At 36.2% G+C, this 22535-nt stretch overlaps 2 protein-coding genes across 2 annotated transcripts in view; both read left to right on the top strand.

The window, feature by feature from the left end:
• The window catches only part of LOC134745852 (putative inorganic phosphate cotransporter), a 37835-nt gene extending 37583 nt beyond the window's left edge, over positions 1 to 252 (top strand). The window contains exon 10 of the mRNA XM_063679944.1: positions 79 to 252. Within this exon, the coding sequence (XP_063536014.1) occupies positions 79 to 252 (174 nt within the window). The remainder of the gene's footprint in view (positions 1 to 78) is intronic.
• A 4724-nt stretch (positions 253 to 4976) lies between these two features.
• LOC134745851 (putative inorganic phosphate cotransporter) lies at positions 4977 to 22202 on the top strand. The gene is made up of 7 exons (XM_063679943.1): positions 4977 to 4998; positions 5433 to 5557; positions 6577 to 6756; positions 8919 to 9057; positions 10226 to 10326; positions 21240 to 21359; positions 22029 to 22202. The coding sequence occupies exons 1-7, from the start codon at positions 4977 to 4979 to the stop codon at positions 22200 to 22202; spliced, it is 861 nt and encodes a 286-aa protein (XP_063536013.1).
• The last annotated feature ends 333 nt before the right edge of the window (positions 22203 to 22535 follow it).

Below are 22535 nucleotides of genomic sequence, written 5' to 3'. Positions count from 1 at the left end.
GTTGCAAGGGGGGAAAAAGCAAACAAGATTACGCTTCGCTTCCACGGTTGTCGATCATTGACCAATATTTTATTTCAGAGTGAAGCGACAGAATGGCGGAAGGTGTTCTACCTGTCCTCATTTATATATATCTTAGGAAATACCATCTTCCTCATTTTCGGAACCAGTATTCGGCAGTCGTGGAACGAACCGAAGACAGAGAAAAACATCGAAAATTCTACTGGTAAGGACATTTTATTTTTACTTTACTGAAGTAAAATAGGCGACAGAATGGGAATCGATTTCTGGATTTCAAATTGTTAAAATACTGGCCCTTTTATTTAGAATATTTTAATACACTATGTGTCGCTAACGACACATCTGACAGACGAATCTAAAGAAACTCATGTTTGCAAAAAAAAAAACAGTGTGTAAATTCAATACGGGCGAATATTTAAACTGTGGTTAGCATAGGACCTAAGAAGTATATTGAGATAAATTTTGCTTAGAAATACAACGAAAATATTATCCCTACAAAATAATTCGTCCCGCAATACTCAAGTTACGAGATACGAGCTTTTTAAAGTAACTGGCAAGGCTTGTTGGCAGTTACTATAAAAAACTCGTATCCCGTAATGAGTTGCTTAACTTCAAACTCGGGTAAATCCATCTGTCGGATTATGCGAGGTAATAGGGTAGATATTTGCTGAGAGGGTCGAATGGATTTACCGGAGTTTGAAGTTAAGCGACACTAATGTCATGCATGTTATGTCTCGCAATGTTTGCAGTACATTGCTGCTCGGTCAATTTTCAAAAATTAATTACGGGGTCATAATTAGGTGAATGTAACTTTAAAAAAATAATTAACAATTACACGGATAAATTCTATATCTGGTTTAATTTATCGCCCGTATTGGATTTTTTTATATATTTTACCAATTAATAGTTATGAATTGTCATGTGTTGCAGGTTAAACTTATTAAATTATGTTTATTTTTACAGACGCAGAAAAAACTGAAAAAGTGAAATAAAATCCACTGAAAGAATATTAAAATAGATAAATATGTACGACATCATTTATTTCTTAATTAATTACTAGTCTTATTATAATTGTAAATTGTTTTATAAGTATCAAATAAAAATGTAACAAGTTGAATTTTTTTTGCCTGTTATCACCTTTAATTAGGTCGAGGAAAAGTTTTATCGTATTTAATAGGTTTGTTTGTATGTGACTGGTTTGATACTATTAAAATTATAACATTAAAAAACCGGCCAAGTGCGAGTCGGACTCGCGCACCGAGGGTTTCGTACTTTTTAGTATTTGTTGTTATAGCGGCAACAGAAATACATCATTTGTGAAAATTCAACTGTCTAGGTATCAAGGTTTATGAGATACAGCCTGGTGACAGAGAGACGGACAGACGGACAGCGGAGTCTTAGTAATAGGGTCCCGTTTTTACCCTTTGGGTACGGAACCCTAAAAAAAACTTTTTTCCGACATTTTTTATTGTTGTTTCTGTCCGCCAAAATAAATGAATCTAAGGGAGAAATTCAATACATTTTGAAATTTTATTTCATAACACGGAATGCGACTAGCAGAAGCTTCAGAGTTTGTTGGTATGAGTAGGTAAGTTACCTGGTTGTTAAGTTAGGCTGATTTTGACACTGCTAGATAAATTACTGCTTCCCGGTCCAGAGCCAATCTCATCCAGAAGTGACCCGCAGTCTTCCGAATGTCATCCACCAAACGAGCCAACGGACGCCAGGCACTCCTTTCGTCTGAAAGCGGCCACCATTCCGTTAACATTTTGGCCCACCTGCCATCACTCTGTCTGGCTACATGTCCCGCCCAGCCTGCGGGATAAGTGGCGTACTCGAAGACAGAAGAAAGAAGTAGTTACTGCTTTGTGGTAGGACTACGGTTTCACGAAAAAAAGTCTTTTTCAAAGAGGCCAATTCAAACTTAAAACTGACATAAAAACGATACCTAAACAAGTAATTTACTTCTGTTCTCATTCGCCCGTGCATCTCAACGCACAACGCGCATTACGGACAAATCCCAGCGAAATAAACGAGCTAATTATAAATAAATAACATTATTTAGACAAGGTTTTGATGTTAAGTGCACGTTCGAATTGGTCTCATAGTTGATTCAAAATGTAGTTTAGGTATATCATCCGCGTCTAACTAACCCATTTCGGTTTAAAGGATCTTTATTGTCTAAGGAATTAAAATGTCTGTCACTTACAAGACAAATTATAAATAGCTAACTACGCAATAAGCAAGCACTTTTGACAATGTTTAACAATGAATAGTTGCATTTGGATTTGAACTAATGATTAAAGCACTATAATGAAACTAAAAGTCGACCCTCATGGTCTTTTATACGGTCATGTATACCGGACCTTTGATGCTACGGGGCATTACACTGCACAAACATACAACACATACATACATAGCCTCATTGGCTTGTTAAGATCACAGCCTTTCCGATAATTGGGTAAAAATATATTTTAAATATATATTTAAATATATTTCGCTTTTACATATTTGCTAACAACCGACCGAAACAAAAACCGACCATCTTAGCCCTACAGGTCTATAGGTACTTGGCATACTTGCTCGTACACTAGTTACGGACGCAATCTCCTTTATTTTTTCGTCGCGGAAGGAAAGGAATTGAATAACTACTACTACGTGTTATATTTCAATATTTTCAAACAAACGTGGCTATCGGGTTACTAACCGCGCTAGTTAGTTAGTTACTTGAGTATTGAGTTGTTGTTGTTGTTGTTGTATATACTGAAAAGGTCGACATTGCATTCGATTACTCTTGATAGATAAAACAGTACTTTACAAGTGCTGTTTCATAGATTTTTTAATGTCATAAGAGTAACGTGTTCAACACACAACAAAATAAACATAACTAAATTGAGTAGTTGACTAATCATTTCTAAGCGTGGGCAACCCTAGCGTTGTGCAGTGCAGGTGCGCGCGGTGCGGGCAGCGGCGCGTTGAAGGTCACTCCATTGTACTTTTGCGTAGGTATCAAAACGGTAGGTATTTGCGTTTTCTTTGAGAGATAAATATCTGTTCGTAAGAACTATTATATAATCTGTGGAGATAGCGACATTTGTTGTTAGGAACCATGGTACGACCTATGTACCTATTTACGTTGTAAAATATTGCAGGTCATATAAAAAAACATCCTGTGTAGCGGCCAAACCTTTTGCAAAATCCTTCTTGTATCGTCGTAGTCGGGTAACGCGCGGATAGAATCCAAAGCGCTTGTAGATTCGGAGTTTCGTAGTTCGATGTACCCGATAAATTAATGTTTTATCGGGTGCATGCAAGCAAAGCCGGGTGCAAAAGCTAACTATATTTATATATTTCAAATGTGGTAACTAAGCCCTTAAAATTTTATTTTTTTGGTTCGTGACTTCATGTCCTCTAGAGGGCGCCGTGTTCAATTTGTTGTAACGACATCACGATTCGAATGACACATCGTTTGTCAAATTATAATGAGTACTTTAGAAGTTATGAGGAACAAATTAACATACATACATACATATATACATACATACCGGTCAAAATCATAATCCTCTTTTGCGTTGCCGTAGTCGGGTAAAAAACAATGCGACGAGCTCAGAAAAACAACTTAAAAATTATGTCCCGTCATCGTCCCATATCAATATTACTGGATTTCATCTGATTGCCTGTCAATTTATGATAATCTGAGATGAATTATTTATTTTAATTAAATAGCTCTTAAACAGTAGTGTATATCTTGGAACACACTGTATAGACTAAATGTAGTAATTTTAATCCGCTTTCTACAATTGCGCTTAATTTTCCCCTCACAAAATATTTGTAATACATAGTTTGGGTGAGATATGTAGTATTCGCAACGAGTCGCGGGAACCATTTTGATGACGTCATAAGGCTGAAGTAGATGGTCTGCACCACTGTCATCAGGCAGTTTTTGGGTCCCAATATCATGTTCAACTACAAATTAAAAATTGGTAGCTGTTACCGGCTCTGAACTAAGTATGTTCCCGCAAGGAAGAGAGTCCTCGTATAATGTTAACTCACATTGAGGTAGGATGTTAATGTGTTCGCCAGTAGCTGGCCACATTGTATAATCACTTAATCTCGCAATAAAACCTATATTATACCCAATTGTTACACTATTAGCGTAGGTAAGGTATCGCTCAATGTATTACCTTATAATGATAAACCTAGGCATCGTAAAATTATTGATGAAATACTTAGTATTTTGGTCTAATTTATCTATTGTTTAGTTTTGATGTTACATGAAAATAGCCGATATATTTGTCAACACCAAATGTCAATGTGGTATTACTTATTAGGTACAGTGTAAACTGCGATTTCGGATTTTGGCCGAAACTCCTACTTTGAAGAAAACTAGCAAGTTACATAACTACATAAGTTAAAAAGTATCTAACGCCTTTTGTAGATAAGTAATAATCAATTCAAACATGACAAAGTGTCAACTATTAGAATTTGATACATACTGGTAACATGATTGCTGGTTAAATCTTTACAGATTGCATTGCCTACCTTATGATATATCGTACCTAGTTAAGGAAAACAACACTCACTCTATGCGCAACGCCTTATATCTTCACCAAAACTCCTACTTTGAAGAAAACTAGCAAGTTACATAAGTTAAAAAGTATCTAAACGCCTTTTGTAGATAAGTAATCAATTCAAATACGACAAAGTTTCAACTACTAGATTTAGATATATAACATGATTGCTGATTAAATCTTTACAGATTACATTGACTACCTTATGACATATCGTAGTTAAGGAAAACGTTACAATACTCAGTCTATGGGCAACGCTATGCGCAGACTTGCGCGCAGATAATTCGAAAAAACCTAACGACTATAATTTTAAACTCGAACAAACTCAAAACCTAGTCATAGCGCCCAACAAATCTAGTCATAGCTTATTTTAATTAAAGTGATACAATGCCAGAAGTAAAGAAACCAAGTAAGTTCTGATTTTTTCTGATTGTATTCTTTTATAAACTGGATTTCATCAATATGGATGGATTTTAGTAGCTTCAACTGCTCTTGGTCGGCCGCGGCTGGGAATAAAACTTCATTTCAAATAAAATTTCATATTATTCGATTTATGGCAAAACTATTTGTCCATGCATAGCTAGAGAAATGTGATTAAAAAAAATTTTCTGAGCCATAATTTTTTACCTCTGCACGTTATATTAGCAGACTTAACCTTAAGTATTTTTTTAAATATTAATAAACGAATATTTTGCATGGTATTCAAATGTTAAAGTATTTATTTATTTAAATAAAGTTTGTTTTGCATCTAGGTACAGACATCACGCTGCCAGCTATTCAAGAAAGTTCCTTTTCTAATTTCTAACCAAATAAGCTCCTTAACATTGAATTTCTTAATTTCAGAAGCAGCGTTAGGCATACGGCACGTACAATGTGTGATGCTGTTCTTTGCGATACTATTGGCCTACGGCATGAGGGTGAACATGAGCATGGCTATCGTCGCCATGACGGACTCTTCTATGGAAAACGTAAGTACCTACTGCATCTAAGAACTACCTATAACTGTATCCTATTTTTAAGTTAAAAAATTTAGGTAACCTACAATTTTCAGGTATGACTATTGTTATACACGGTGGCTTAAAAATAAGTGCATTCCCGTTGCCGGGGAGGGTTTTTGATTATACTGAGCAACTTTTACTATACAGGGTGATCAATCCAAATGGGTCAGTATGGAGAAGTCAGAAACTATGAGAGATAGCGAAATCTGTTCTTAGGAACCATGGCGTCGATTTTAGATTTAATAATAATGATATTCAAACTTTTTTTAAACTCATATATAACCGGCTTTAGGTTACTTTTCGCTCATGTCGTCGCAAACATGGACATTATTTGAAAATGTTACAGTATGTTATATATTTGTGATCTACTCGTAAAGCCCTTTCATTTAATAGCCCACATGGTATGATTAAAAAATAGTAAAAAACTTTGTACTGCCGACTTTTTGACATCACAGCAACTACCCCCACCACATTCGCGCTTGTCATCTCATATATTTGTATTCAGGATATAACACTGAATGCACTGATACCAAATATGTCCATGTTTGCGACGACATGAGCGAAAATCGATTTCCAGAAGACTTCTAGACCAAAAACCGCCGTAATAATAGTTACTTTAAGTATGATGTTTTTGTTTTAAGTATGTTGCCGCTACGAACTAAAGGATTAAAATCAAGTAGCATTTCAAACAACTTCTTGATTTCGATATAGAAAAAAAGTGTTTTTTACACGGTCAATGAACCAAATTTTAATTCAAGCATTAGTCGATGAGGGCAATCAAATATTACAAGTTTATAGCATATCAGTAAGTACTACATTCCGTAAATTATGCGTAACGTCGATAGCTCATGTTTATTACTTACAATCGGATGCACACGTTTTCCTTAAAACAGAGAAGGAAAGGGCAGCAAAAGTGTGCCACAATCACGTAACCGTCAAATGGTCCTAACAAAATAGGTACATACTTAACAAATCTGTATTATTTTCAGACATTCGACTGGAATATGCAAATTCAGAGCGTGATATTGTCTTCTTTCTTCTGGGGCTATGTGATTCTTCAGGTTCCTGGCGGCCTCCTTGCTGATAAGGTCGGCGGCAGTCTCCTTATCAACATTAGCGTTGGAGCCAACTCCATCATCTCTCTGATTCTGCCAACTGCTGCAGTTTACGTAAGTTTTGTATTTATTTCAAAATAGACTGAACTTAAAAACTGTCTCTAGTCTCCTCATTAGCAGCAGGCCTCAGCACATTTGGCCTTTGGTGTACCACTTTCTATCTAATTCTGGTGACTGCTGTTATACCTATAATGATAACGCTGCTATAATTATTGAAGATCCTCTAAATTCCGATTCCTAGCTATAATAAATTATTTGAAAGATTTTAATTCTTATAGATTAATTGTTATTGATTTATCCACACTTGACTTTACAACTCACGTGTAAATTTGTACACAATAAATATAATAATCATATAATAATAAAATCTTTATTGCTTTAAACCTTAAATATTACATTTCACATTATAAAGTTCTAAAAATATGAAACAGGTGTATCAAGTTTGTAACACCTTTAGGTAGTGAGGTTGAGCCTCTGCCACCCGAACTCCAGGTCCAAGCCTGTAACTCAGGAGTCAGTGATTCCTCCTAGGTACATGTGAGCTCTCAATTTGATAATAATAGTATCAATAGCAATAGACGTTTTTAAACAGGAATATAAAGCAAATGACAATAAAAGTAATATACAAACAAACAAAAAAGAGAAAAAGAGAGAAAATAAGCCAAGTAATAAATGTAAGTATGTGTGTAATTGTGATTAGGTCGGTGCAGTCGTGTTTGGGTGTGTATGGTGTATGAAGTGTGTATGCGGGAGGTGTGAACTCAGAGAGCGAGAGAGTGTAGATAATGCGGTTAGTAACTATTATGAAATAACACGATATTTAAGGAGGAGAGCAATAATAGCTATTTATGGATTATTGCTTTGCAGTTATTATAGGAGTTTAAAGAATAAATATTTAATTGTGTGAGTAGTATCTTTTTTTTGATTTGTTGATTGACTCATGAGATCTTGTTATCATATGATAATGTTTATTATACTTACAGGGTGTCAAGTACAGTACACATTTAGGGATCAAAAGAAGTCCAATGATTGAGCTACCGATTTTAACTTAGAGGCTACCGATTTGACCCCCATTTATGCTCAGAGTACCTACATCATAACAGTTTTCGGTAAAATATAGTAAATTTGTATCTACATATTTAGTATTAGTAGTTTGGTCTTCTGACTATTATTTTTTACGGGTATATCAACTTATTAAAAGTTACAATGACGTTTCAGCAAAAACACAATATCAATGTTGAAAAATTTTACTCTGATGCTGGTCAAATATATATATATACATATCTCTTCCTCTATATACAATATAGAATATGTCAGTGACTACATATATTTGGGAAAGCAACTGTCATTTAAAAAGTCTAGCAACGAAGAAGAAGTAACAAGAAGAATCAACACAACTTGGAGAAAATTTTGGACATTGAAAGAAATTCTAAAAGGAAACTACAGTTTGCACTTAAAAAAGACTGTATTTGACACATGCCTATTACCGTGCCTATTGTATGCCTGCCAAACATGGACATTTACAGACGAAATTAAACGGAAAATCAAATGTAGCCAAACAGCAATGGAAAGAAGTATATTAAAAATTAGAAGGATTCAAAAAATAAAGAGCGAACACATTAGACAAAAAACCAAAATCACTGATGCTCTCAGACACGCGCTCTCACTCAAGTGGAGTGAAGATGGGCTGGTCATATATCACGACTCAAAGACAGAAGATGGATTATAGAAACCACACGTTGGAAGGGACCTATTGGAAAAAGGAATGCTGGTCGACCAATAACACGGTGGGCTGATGATATCACACAAGTGACAGGAGCCGACTGGATTAAGTTGGGCAAGGACAGGGAGGCATGGAAGAGGATGGAGGAGGCCTTTACCCAGAAGGGGTCCATATTTCATTAAGCATAAGACTAAACTAACATATTAACTTACATATTTTCTTTTCTTTTTTTACTACAACTTATAGGTACTAACAAAAAATGGTAAAATGTACTATATAAGAAATATGGAATAAATGGCTTTATTATTTATTTATTTATATCTTTTCCTCTGTTATTAGCATATCTATTTAAGGCTGATGGAGTACACCGGAATGTAATTAAACGACATCAGGCAAACTAATTTTGTGGCAATAAGTACTATGTGTAAAAGTAAGTAATAAGTAGTATGTGGAGGATTTAAGGGCAGAAATCAAAATAATCTCTTAATTTCAGGGTGGTTGGTACGCCGTATGCGCCTGTCGGGTGCTGCAAGGTTTAGCCCAAGGATTAATTTATCCAAGCATGCACAACCTTATCGGAAAATGGGTGCCGTTAGAAGAAAAAAGTCGGTTAGGGACATTTATTTATGCAGGTAAATTAATTTAAGTAATCAGTTATTCTCCTAGGTTCTTCTAGTCAATTTTTTTTTATAGGAGTGAATGAAGCTAATTAAAGCAAAAAGTTTGATTTCTGCCCATAGGAAATACGGTCAACCCTTCGTGTGCCAAATTCCCGCAGCGGGAGGAAAACAAAATGGCCACCACGCGCCACGTCTACATTTTTAGGGTTCCGTAGCCAAATGGCAAAAAACGGAACCCTTTTGGATTCGTCATGTCTTTCTGTCTGTCTGTCTGTCTGTCTGTCCGTCCGTATGTCACAGCCACTTTTTTCCGAAACTATAAGAACTATGCTGTTGACACTTGGTACGTATATGTATTGTATTCTGTGAACCGCATTAAGATTTTCACAAAAAATAGAAGAAAAAATTTTGGGGGTTCCCCATACTTAGAACTGAAACTAAAAATTTATTTTCATCAAACCCATAGATACGTGTGGGGTATGTAGGTCTTCAAAAATGATATTGAGGTTTCTAATATCATTTTTTTTCTAAACTGAATACTTAGTTTGCGCGAGAGACACTTCCAAAGTGGTAAAATGTGTGTCTTCCCTGTAACTTCTAAAATAAGAGAATGATAAAACTAAAAAAATATATGATGTACATTACCATGCAAACTTCCACCGAAAATTGGTTTGAACGAGATCTTAAGTAGTTTTTTTTAATAACCGCAATTTACCTTTCACTCACGTTTCACATAAAAAATACATTGTTTAAATTGTGTAATGTACGGAACCCTCGGTGCGCGAGTCCGACTCGCACTTGGCCGCTTTTTTCATATTTTGCCGCGTCTGCCACGGGTTGGGCGGGCCAACGCACCATCGTGCATCGCCCAATTAAACACTGAATTATGACGTTTCTATATAAGCTTAAAAGTTGGTGGACGATACTGACCAACTGTAGCCTATCCTTGTCTAACAGTGGCAGATGAGCCGATATTCCTTCCTGACAGCAGCGGGAGAACGGCATATGTCCAGATATGTGCAAAATGGCGTCTGGCACACGAAGGGATGGTACAATATTTTAGTAACTCATAAAACGTCCATACATCAAGATAAGTGATTAGAATGCTGTTGAAGCTCATAAAATATAATAATTGACATCTTTCATGACCATCTACTCACATTTAATTCTGTTTCTACAGACGATATCGATATGACGAATAGAACTTCTACTATTTATCTTAATCCAGTAAGCGCATATGAACTCAACAAGCTTGTCAAGTCACTCAAAAACTCGAAGTCGGTAGGGCATGATGGAGTTAGAACAGATATAATCAAAATGTGTATGCACATTATTGAAAAGCCTCTTGTACATGCAATAAATCTCTCCTTACTGCAAGGAGTTTTTCCGGATGCTTTAAAGCAATCGGTGGTAAAGCCCCTTCATAAGAAAGGAGCTAAGACGGATATGGAAAACTATAGGCCAGTTACTTTGATATCTGTGTTCGCAAAAATCTATGAGAAAGTGATGTTTAGCAGATAATTAAACTTTTTAGAACGCTATGATATAATTACAGAGGAACAACATGGCTTTCGCAAATCGAGATGTACTACATTGGCGACATTTAAACTTGTAAAACATGTATTAAATGCAATTGATAATAAGATTCCTGTAACGGTTTTGTTTTTAGACATGAGCAAGGCTTTCGATTTTGTTTGTCATAAGCGGATGGCGATTAAACTATACAGATACGGTATACGTGGGCGAGCTCTTGATTGGATTAAGACATACCTCAGTGACAGAAATCAATGTGTCGAGACCCAAAAATATTGCCAAAAATCTAACTCTAAATTCTTACAAATCATCTTTAATGTTTAATAATTTTGGAGTACCGCAAGGCAGTATTTTGGGACCTTTGCTATTCTTATTGTACATAAACGATTTACCAAAATGCTCGCCCAATCATGATTGTCTACTGTACGCAGATAACACATCTATTATTGTAAAATGCGAAAATTTGTCAACTTATAACGATGACTTAAACAGAGCACTAATAAGCACAGTAGAATGGTTAAAACGAAATAACTTAAAAATAAATGTAAATAAGAGTACTTATATCCAGTTCAGTACAGCAAGAGGCAACACACAGAAACTGGATATAACTTTAGATAATGAATCTGTAAAAGAAGTGTAAAATACAAGGTTTTTAGGCATAACAATTGACAGCCACTGTACTTGGACGGACCATGCTGCTAATGTGCGATCCAAACTAAATAATTTTATTTTTGCACTAAGACGAATTAGCCAAACGGTTTCGACCCAAGCAGCGCTACTCGCTTATAATGGCTACGTAAATTCTCTCTTGTGATTATGGACTTGTACTTTGGGGAGACTGTATTGACAAAGACGCAATACATATATAACACAGAAGCGTTGTATCAGAGCTATATTTGCCTTACACTATATGGGCTCATGTCGCTATTATTTTATAGAAAACAACATACTCACTTTCCCTAGTATGTACATTTTTGAAGTGTGTGTTTTCGTACACAAGTATAAATACTTGTTTGTGGAATTCCAAACAATGGGTCCCCGCGCGACAAGAACACAGTATAAGTTTACTTTACATAGACCTTCTGTTAATTTGGCACTTTCCTCGAGAAACTCTTATACTATGTGCATTCGTATTTATAATAAATTACCTGACAATTTTAAGAATAATAATTTGAATATATTTAAATCACAAGTACATGCTTGATTAATACAGAGATGTTTTTATAGTATTAGTGAATTTTTAAATAATGAAATAATGATTTAATGGGATTTTATTGTGTTTGACTTCAATTTTATATTATTTTATTTTACTTCATTCTGTTACTGCATGATGTATTAGGTAAGATTTTTGATTATGATTTATGGTTGTATTAATATTAATGCATGACATCATTCATGTAAGAGTAGGTACATAGGAAATGTTTGTTTGTACACCTGTAAAGGTAGAGTCTTGGTGAGTCCACATAAAATTTTATTGTTACATTAGTAATTACTGTGCAATGTACCCATTTCTCACAGACAATAAACATTATGATTATGATTATGATAAAATATTGCCAAAACGAAAATAGTAGTAGTAAACCATTAGTATTTGTATTTATTTATTTATTTATTTGAAAGGATTGCCGTAAAATTGTAAATAATGTATAATATATTAGTTAATTGTTTTAAAAATTTAATGTTTCTTTTTATGTATAGTTTAAGATCTCGTTCCCAGTCCTATTATACTTAGTCAACGCTATGTACTCCTTAATTGTCGTACGTCGTACTGTATCAGTTGAAGTACTTTGACACAATTTTAATGCAACATACGTAATACCAAGTAATACATAAGATGTGACTTAATAAATAAAATAAAATAAAATAAAATAAAATGTTTATGGTTTACGGTAAAATCAAACTCGTAATGTCAATTTACAAAGCGTGGTAAAAGCAAGATGAAAATTAACTGATTTTTTATTTTTTTATCTCTACTGTTCGGAAAGTTCACCTTTCATAGGCTGATAGCCGGGTGGAAAATTGCTTTTCCTACCCTAGGGTGTAAAGTAATTGTAATGTAAATATGCCTGACAAAATTTTAATTTTTCGAATTGTTAAAATTTTACCGTAATCTTTAACTAATTGAATTACATTGTTGTTATGTGGTTTACCTATAATTTGTTCTAAAAAAATATACTTACCAATAATAAACAATTTGTTTAATAATTTGTTCTAAAGAAATAGAATAAAATAGAACATTTTTATTCAACATCACATGAAATGGCAGTTACCAGATAGCGTAGTACAGTTTTTACAGATAAACCTTAAATTTAGACTTAAAAAACTAAGAAATTGAGTTGCACATATCAGGGAGAAATATTCATGCGTGTTAGATAAGAGCTTGCCTCAGCATAATGTTGTAGTGTATTTACTACAAAGCTGGTTTTCAGGCAGACCCTTGATACATTATCCCTTACTCGCTGTTAGACGAAAACTAAATGGCTTAGAATTATATATGTTAACATGTATGTATGAGTGTAAATTATGTTTTAGAATTTGGACAGAACAATTGCTGGTATAGTGTGTAAGCTGAATTTAATAGTTACATATGTATTAAAGGAAGTATATGAGCTTATGATAGATAGATATGAGTGTAAATATACTTAATATAGATAAAAATAAATAAAGACATAAGGTGCATAGATATAATCATTTTAAATATGACGGCGTGGGTCTAGTACCAAGAGGTAGCGAGTTTTGTATTGCTAAAAGATATTGTTTAAACCGCAATTTAAAACTACTTATTGTATTTAAGTTTTTGAGGGGTGGAGGTATATTATTCCAGCATTTCGTTGCTGTATATTTGAAGCTACCTCGAAATGCAGCAGTATGGTGACGTGGTAATACCAACTCGTCACAAACCAATCTGATGCCATACAAGCTCGACCTGCTTGCGCGCCAAGTAAACTTATCGAACAGATACTCTGGCTCTGATGTTTTAAAAACTCCAACCAATAAAGATGACAGGTGCAGTTCTCTGCGAAATGCCATTTTTAACCGACTTGGGATGGGATCCATGAGGAATCGAGGGAACTCCTCAAATATTAAAGGCATACATATAGTGATTTTAGTATTTTCATCAACAAATCAAGCACTTACATTTAAAAAGTGACATTTGATGAAGTGGAACTGCTGATGATGATCAGAACGGAACTCTTCAATGACGCATAGTTCACGTTTGGCGATTTGTCCTCTTCGTTATGTTTGTTAAGCAAGTTAGGTTTTCAAGAAACATTTTTGTCAAGTTCGAGTTCTGATGATGAGACCCACGAGGAACCGAGGTAACTCCTAAAATGTGAAAGGCATACATATAGTGATTTTTGTATTTTCATCAACAAATCCAGCATTTACATTTAAAAAAGTGACATTTGATGAAGTGGAACTGCTGATGATGATCAGAATGGAACTCTTCAATGACACATAGTTCACGTTTGGCGATTTGTTTTCTTCCTTATGGACCCAGACCTAAACTTGGACCCGGACCCAGACCCGGACCCGGAAATGCTACTAGAAAAGTGGGTTAGGTGGGTGGGTGCTTATTTTTTGAACTGCGACTCTCACAGAATAGAACTGCTATCAGAAAAGTAGGTTAGGTTAGGTTAGAGCTGTGACCCTTACAGAAACGAAATGCTATCAGAAAAGTAGGTTAGGTTAGAACTGCGACCCTTACAAAAACGAAATGCTACTAGAAAAGTGGGTCGTTTTACCTCCTTTTCTACATAATTAGGCAAAAGATGGTTTGTCTTGTCTTTTTCATTTCATTGTCTGGAATCTAAGAGTGCACCATCACCAATAAGGGAACTTTCAGCGGCATCCCCCATTGAAGTCGGTTTTTTTTTCTTAAAAATTATGAGGCATTTTTGAGGCGTAACGTTATCAACAAGTTGGCTACGAACCGGGGTGAAGGAGTTATCACCGCCTTTCTTCGATGCCGCTTTACAGTCAGGGCAGGTACAGTTCGATTTCTCTGTTGTTGACAGTTTGTTTGAAGTGATACATAGCCTGTGAAATACCTTCTGGCACGTCTCGTATTTACACTGTAACGCATCTTTCATGTCCGTTATAATGTCTTTGCATCCTGCTGCACGTAGTAGTTCTTTATTGTTTGTTAAAGGCGACATTATTGTTGTTATTTGATTTTTTTCTTAACACCCTGTACCAAGAGATCAGTCGCGCAACGATGATCAGTTGAAATAGTACGGCAACTACGACGAGCGATAACGCATAGTTGTTCGCGGCGCTTTCGTGGTACGGGGGCGCACAATAAAATCAACACTTCACTTAATTATCAACCTTGTCCGAACAAACTTTTACACTTGATTATTCTTTCAAATTAGTTATGAATAGGTAAAACACTGATATTACTGGTTGAATAAAGTTTAAAGATTGTGAGTCTTGTAGGAATTGCACTAATTCTAACAACTTGTACAATTTTACAGATTTAATTAACGAGGAGCCGATGTTAACGACAACAGCGCGGTGTTGCCATCCCCCAAATATATGTACTTATCAATAAAACCGGCCAAGTGCGAGTCGGAGTCGCGTTCCAAGGGTTCCTTACATTACATAATAAATAAATTTTATAGGACATTCTTACACAGATTGACTAAGTCCCACGGTAAGCCCAAGGAGGCTTGTGTTATGGGTACTCAGACAACGATATATATAATATATAAATACTTAAATACATAGAAACCACCCATGACTCAGAAACAAATATCTGTGCTCATCACACAAAATAAACGCCCTTACCGGGATTCGAACCCAGGACCATCGGCTTCACAGGCAGGGTCACTACCCACTAGTAAAATATAATTTTTATTAGGTTACATTATTTAAACAATGTATTTTTTATGTGAAATGTCTTTAAAAAACCCTTAGGGGCCGGATCAAAAACTAAGTAAAAGTCCGACTCACGCTTGACTGCACATTTCTAATAGGTTTTCCAGTGATCTATAGGTAAAGATCTATTTTGGGTATTTTTTTCAATATTTTTGACCCAGTATTTTCGGAGATAAAGGGGGGAATGGTCATTTTTTCCTATTTTCTTGAATAACTTCTAAACTATTTATCTTAAAATTATAAAAAAATATATTTGAAATTCTTACAATGAGCTCTTTCATTTGATATATAACACGATATAGTTTGACAAACTTTATTCTTAAATTTTCTCATTTACCCCCCAAAAGTGGCCCCCGTGTTTAAAATTAATTTGTTTACGTTACATGTCCATCTTTGGGTCACAAACTTACATAATGTGTACCAAATTTCAACTTAATTGGTCCAGTAGTTTCGGAGAAAATAGGCTGTGACAGACGGACAGACAGACAGACAGACAGAGACGGACAGACAGACAGACAGACAGACGCACGAGTGATCCTATAAGGGTTCCGTTTTTTTCCTTTTGAGGTGTGGAACCCTAAAAAACCTACATTTCTGGTGTTTGACTTTCCTCATAGTCGAAATGAAAAGTAGTGTTTAACTCGGGTAAAAGTAACCATCTCACCCTCGAATTATTGGCGCTCGAACGAAGTGAGAATATCTCGGGTGAAATGGTTCACTTTCCACCCTTGGTTAACAATCTACTATTATGTTCCTAGCTTTTATTACTGCTTTCTCTTCACTGGTTTATGGGCATGTGTTATATCATGATGTAAAGAGCATTTTTACATTTTGCTTGAATACATTGAATACATTGTGCCGATTTGTTAAGAGGCCTCTCGGATCCTCAGATATCGATTTTCATCAAGATCGGGTCGAAAATAAAGAGAATCAAGATGGCGAACGTTCCGTTCAATTTCGGCTTCAGATTCGTGTTAAGGGGCCTCTCGGATCCTCAGATATCGATTTACATCAAGGTCGGGTCGAAAATAAAGAAAATCAAGATGGCGACCGTTTCGTTCAATTCCGACTTCAAGTTCGTGTTAAGAGGCCTCTCGGATCCTCAGATATCGATTTTCATCAAGATCGGGTCGAAAATAAAGAGAATCAAGATGGCGAACGTTCCGTTCAATTTCGACTTCAGATTCGTGTTAAGGGGCCTCTCGGATCCTCAGATATCGATTTTCATTAAGATCGGGTCGAAAATGAAGAAAATCAAGATGGCGACCGTTTCGTTCAATTCCGACTTCAAATTCGTGTTAAGAGGCCTCTCGGATCCTCAGATATCGATTTTCATCAAGATCGGGTCGGAAATAAAGAAAATCAAGATGCCGACCGTTCCGTTCAATTTCGACTTCAGATTCGTGTAAAGGGGCCTCTCGGATCCTCAGGTATCGATTTTCATCAAGATCGGGTCAAAAATAAAGAAATTCAAGATGGCGACCGTTTCGTTCAATTCCGACTTCAAATTCGTGTTAAGGGGCCTCTCGGATCCTCAGATATCGATTTTCATCAAGATCGGGTCGGAAATAAAGAAAATCAAGATGGCGACCGTTCCGTTCAATTTCGACTTCAGATTCGTGTAAAGGGGCCTCTCGGATCCTCAGTTATCGATTTTCATCAAGATCGGGTCAAAAATAAAGAAATTCAAGATGGCGACCGTTTCGTTCAATTCCGACTTCAAATTCGTGTTAAGGGGCCTCTCGGATCCTCAGATATCGATTTTCATCAAGATCGGATCGAAAATAAAGAAAATCAAGATGGCGACCGTTCCGTTCAATTTCGACTTCAGATTCGTGTTAAGGGGCCTCTCGGATCCACAGATAGTGATTTTCATCAAGATCGGGTCAAAAAAATTCAAGATGGCGACCGTGTCGTTCAATTTTTACTTTAGATCTGCGTTAAGGAGCCTTTCGGGTCCTATATAGTTTTTCTGAAAATAATAATAATATGACTTATATATTTAGTTGGTCAAACCAGATTGTCAGTAAATAAGAACAAAAAAAACTATATTCATCCTTTTCTTTTGGGTGCTAATACTAGTGTAAGACAAAGATATAGTATGATTCTCTCTGTCTATGTTTGAAATGAGACAGTCCTTTGACAAACTATATACACAAAATCGAGTAAGCACTGTCATAGAATCCTAAAATAGCCGTCAGTTTTTTCGAAATTGAAATGTTCTACATCGCGCTATCGCAATTTGTCCTGTCACGTATATATACCCCCGAGTCACTTATAGGCCCCGGCCGAGTGCCTATTCACCCTATAAAAGGCAGCGCGCTTCTTGCACTCTTACATACACGGCGCCTGCGGCGCCCTTCACACTAAAAGGACATTCAGCGCGCTCTGCGCGCTCTTACATACAGGGCGCCTGCGGCGCCCTTCACACTAAAAGGGCTTCGCGCGTTCTAGCATATCGTCGGCCTAAATCGCATACCTCGTAACTCCATTTTTTTTGAAAATCATGTTTTGAAACTTTTAGATAGTACTATTCTGAACGCATCTAACGGCAAAACTCTTAAATACCAAAAATAAACCGTTTACGTTTAAAAAGCAAAATAGAAAACCTTGCAACTCCCGACCGCCATTTTTGTAAAAGAAATACCTCGTATCTCCCCCCGCCGCCACTCCCATCAGTACAGTTTGCGATGGCGTTGTGACTGCTCGTCAGTTTTGCGTAAATATTTAGGAAGAAAACGGGTGCTGAATAACAGGTATGTGTATAAGGTTCTACGATTTTACTGATTGTTTATTCTTGATAGATATTTATCATATTTAAACACATTAGACTATTGAAAATGTCCTTTGGTTGCGTGCCATGGACATACGAGGTTTGCTTCGCCTGGATCTTTATTCATGAAGATTAGTTACGTGGTTTTCTGCTGGTAACTAGTTTCAAGAGCTTGCCTCTGGAGGCACCTTGTGGACACAAAAAAATCGCTTTTCAAGCCACGAAGTCGGCTCATCGTGATGAGAACCGCTCATCATAAACCAGAAGGTTTGCCGCATAAAATGTGTGTGGATCAATGTGGCTCCAGAATCCTCATTTCGGGATCTGACTGAGATGCGTGCGAAGCGTAGGCTATAGAAGGATTTGATTTCAGAGAGAATCCCCGACCGGGAGGATACAACAGCCCCATCAGTTATGGTCAGCTTCGTCAGGTGGCTTCTTCCAAGGGACTGGACAAAAACTTTTGACCCCCGATTGCTTGCTCAATGAAGCGTGTAATGGAGCACCGGAAGTCACGTCGTACTAGTTGCCGATCTTCTTGTTTAGAGCCCGTCGCTGTGAACACTTCTTCCACCTTCCCTCCCTTCCTTCTTCTTCTGCAACTTGGCAGGTGGGTCTTTCCCATCGTTCCATTATGAGCCTGAGGGTTTCCTCTGAAAGCTTCGACCTCCCGGCTTTACGCTGTACTTCGCAAGATCTCATACCTTCTTTCCTGAGGATTCCAACCACATTTTTGAGGGTCTGGTTTATGTCAACGGCATTTGTGCTTTCCACGGCAGCGAATTGGACACAAAAAAACTTATGCTTATGGTTGTATTCAGAGAGCCTCTAACAAGTCGGTGATCACTACCGGTGTTGAACCTGTTGATCACTGAGACGTCTCTGAATATATATGCTTTTTGTGATCTCATTTTTTGTCATAGTATTTGGGCTCCATCACGTCCACTTCCATGTTCCTTTGGGGCTATTTCTTGAATAAATAAATAAATATTATAGGACAATCTTACACAGATTGACAAAGTCCCACGGTAAGCCCAAGGAGGCTTGTGTTATGGGTACTCAGACAACGATATATAGGTATAATATATAAATACTTAAATACATAGAAAACACCCATGACTCAGGAACAAATTTAATATCTATTCTGTGCTCATCACACAAATAAATGCCCTAGAATGGTTGAAGAACGAATTCATCAAGAAAAGCCCCTCTCTCGTGGAAGTTGACAAGCATTAAATTTGCCCCCTATGATTCTGGCTACCCAAACCATGGGATCCTACTACCGACTCGCTGCAATTCTGTACTCCCACTTTAACGTGGGAAGCCAGAGGAGGCTTTTCTGTTTTTAAGTTTAATAAATATTTTTTATTTTGCAAGTTATTTTTTTTTAATCCACAATTACCTTGTTGAGATTAAAAGATTTTTATAGCAAAACTCTTAACTCCCGATTAGCTTTCTAGAAATTTTGAAGAAAAACTAGTAACTCCAAATTTTCCAGGTTCAGGTGATTTAAAAAAAATAGGTTTTAACAATCTGATGGCTAAATTTAATTTAACATTATCTAAAAAAAATACTAAGTAAGTCTTCATGCAAAATTTTTGGTAATGAAGTTTTTTGTGCCTCCTGTAAAATTTGGTCAAATTGAGTTACGAGGTTTGCGATTTAGGCCGACGATATAGCGATCAAATATTTTCAAAACACATTATTTTACATAAAATTCATGAGTTAGGTAGGTACACTAATCATGCAGTTAGGTACGTCTTTATTATGGACTAATAGTAAAACCTACGCAATTGTTGATGTTCTGATGGGGTCTTTATTCCAAGGTTCAAGTCCTTTTGAGTTGAGTTTAAAAAAGACTCGACAAATGACTCGACTCGAGTCTACGTACGAGTACGAGTACAAAGAATCGAAAACTCCGTCCGCTGCAGTCTCGTAAAAGCGAGTCGGGTTCCTCGACTCGAGTTTTTACCAACAATAAGCTCTATCCACACAATGTCATAGATTGGTCACGTCCTTCATTGCAGCCACACCTGGTTTACCAAATCAGTCAAGTCTAAAAAAATCTAGGGTGAGGGGGCACCCTGTCCTATAAATGCTTAGGGCACCGAAATGTTTTAATCCGGCGCTGATGAAAGAAAACTACTCGCGGTTTACGCGCAAAAAATGATGTTTACGTTGTTACCCGTTTGCATATATAAACAAACGATGTATTATTACATAAAATAAACCAATATTCATTAAATTTAGCTGCTTCTTCAATTTAAATCTGAAACGATGTGCTCAATATGATTACTCAGGTGTAAACAACTATATGCCAACAAATATTAAATTTATACGCTTTAATAGATGCCAATTAATTATTTAGTCGCCAAACTATCATTTCAAGATCCCATTTTTTTTTTGTGGCTTGAATTTGATGCCAGTTTTTTTGAATAATATGATGCTTATATTTGGAGCTAATATAAATTTTTAGGCTGTAAAATATTAATCCACGGCCAAATTATATTATTTATGCCCAATGAAAGTTCCTGTTTAATCTTTTAGTTTCCCGGTTAATAATAAGCCTTTTAAAATAAAACTATGAAAACGGATTATATCGCGTATATTGAATTTATAATACATCCCGACGTTTCGAACCTTTAACAGCGTTCGTGGTCAACGGGTGACCCCCGGGGACGCTGTAAAGGGTTCGAAACGTCGAGATGTATTATAAATTCAATATAGTGACGCGATAGAATCCATTTTCAAAGTTTTATTTCATGAGTAACTATAGCGGTAACCGAAGACAATATTAAGCCTTTTAAAATTACTGTCTCATTTGGACCATGTAAATAAAAAGAAATACAAAGATAGTGGAGAAATTGGGGGAGGGCTGTGCCCATCAGTGGGAGACGATAGGCTTCAAATAAAGATAAATAACAAAGTAGATGTGCATCCTACCGTAACTATACCCAAAACAATTTTAGTTTTGAAAAATTAAATTGACTTGTCTTTAATATTTCAGCTAGTTTATCTGGACATGGCGCCCAATTTTGCGGGAACTATGCTTGGCATCACGAATGCCCTTGCGAACATTATATCTATTATTGCGCCATTAGCCGCTGGAGCTATTATTAAAGACGAGGTAACTTACAATTTATTATTAAATTTAAAATAAATAATAATGGAACTACCTAAATAATAATTCTCAATCTTGACAAAAATAATACCTAATTGCAACCAAGCTACTGTTCTTTTCTTATGTCGATGTCGCATTGATGTAAGAAAGAAAGGAAAACTAAGATAAAGGTGGATTAACTGCGTTAGAGATGATATAAAATAAAACCAGGTGAATGATGAAATGATGAACGACAGAGTACGTAGGTAATAAAGCAGCCTGTAATAAAGCAAACCAATGATGATGATGAATATGTTTTATAACAACAAATAAAATTCGGTACATTTTAAAGAAATAAATTACAAATATCATGTGATATTAAATCCTATTAATCAGGCACGGCGCGCTACAAGTATGTACAGATTCTACACGAAAACCGCTGGTTCGGTTAGATTAGGACTGAGAATGGAAAGGGTGTTACCACACCAATAGATTGATTATCGATCGATAGTTCCTACCTAGACCAATCGATCGATCGCTGTCGAATGTTCCATTCTATCATCGATAAATGCCAACCCAACCCAAAAAAACGCCGTGCGCTGCAATTTTCACAAAGCTGTTGCAAGGGGGGAAAAAGCAAACAAGATTACGCTTCGCTTCCACGGTTGTCGATCATTGACCAATATTTTATTTCAGAGTGAAGCGACAGAATGGCGGAAGGTGTTCTACCTGTCCTCATTTATATATATCTTAGGAAATACCATCTTCCTCATTTTCGGAACCAGTATTCGGCAGTCGTGGAACGAACCGAAGACAGAGAAAAACATCGAAAATTCTACTGGTAAGGACATTTTATTTTTACTTTACTGAAGTAAAATAGGCGACAGAATGGGAATCGATTTCTGGATTTCAAATTGTTAAAATACTGGCCCTTTTATTTAGAATATTTTAATACACTATGTGTCGCTAACGACACATCTGACAGACGAATCTAAAGAAACTCATGTTTGCAAAAAAAAAACAGTGCGTAAATTCAATACGGGCGAATATTTAAACCGTGGTTAGCATAGGACCTAAGAAGTATATTGAGATAAATTTTGCTTAGAAATACAACGAAAATATTATCCCTACAAAATAATTCGTCCCGCAATACTCAAGTTAGGAGATACGAGCTTTTTAAAGTAACTGGCAAGGCTTGTTGGC

Source organism: Cydia strobilella, chromosome 12 (genome assembly GCF_947568885.1).
Source record: "Cydia strobilella chromosome 12, ilCydStro3.1, whole genome shotgun sequence".
Taxonomy (NCBI): Eukaryota; Metazoa; Arthropoda; class Insecta; order Lepidoptera; family Tortricidae; genus Cydia; species Cydia strobilella.
Note: the sequence above shows the minus strand (reverse complement) of the source record. Positions and strands in the feature narration are given on the sequence as shown.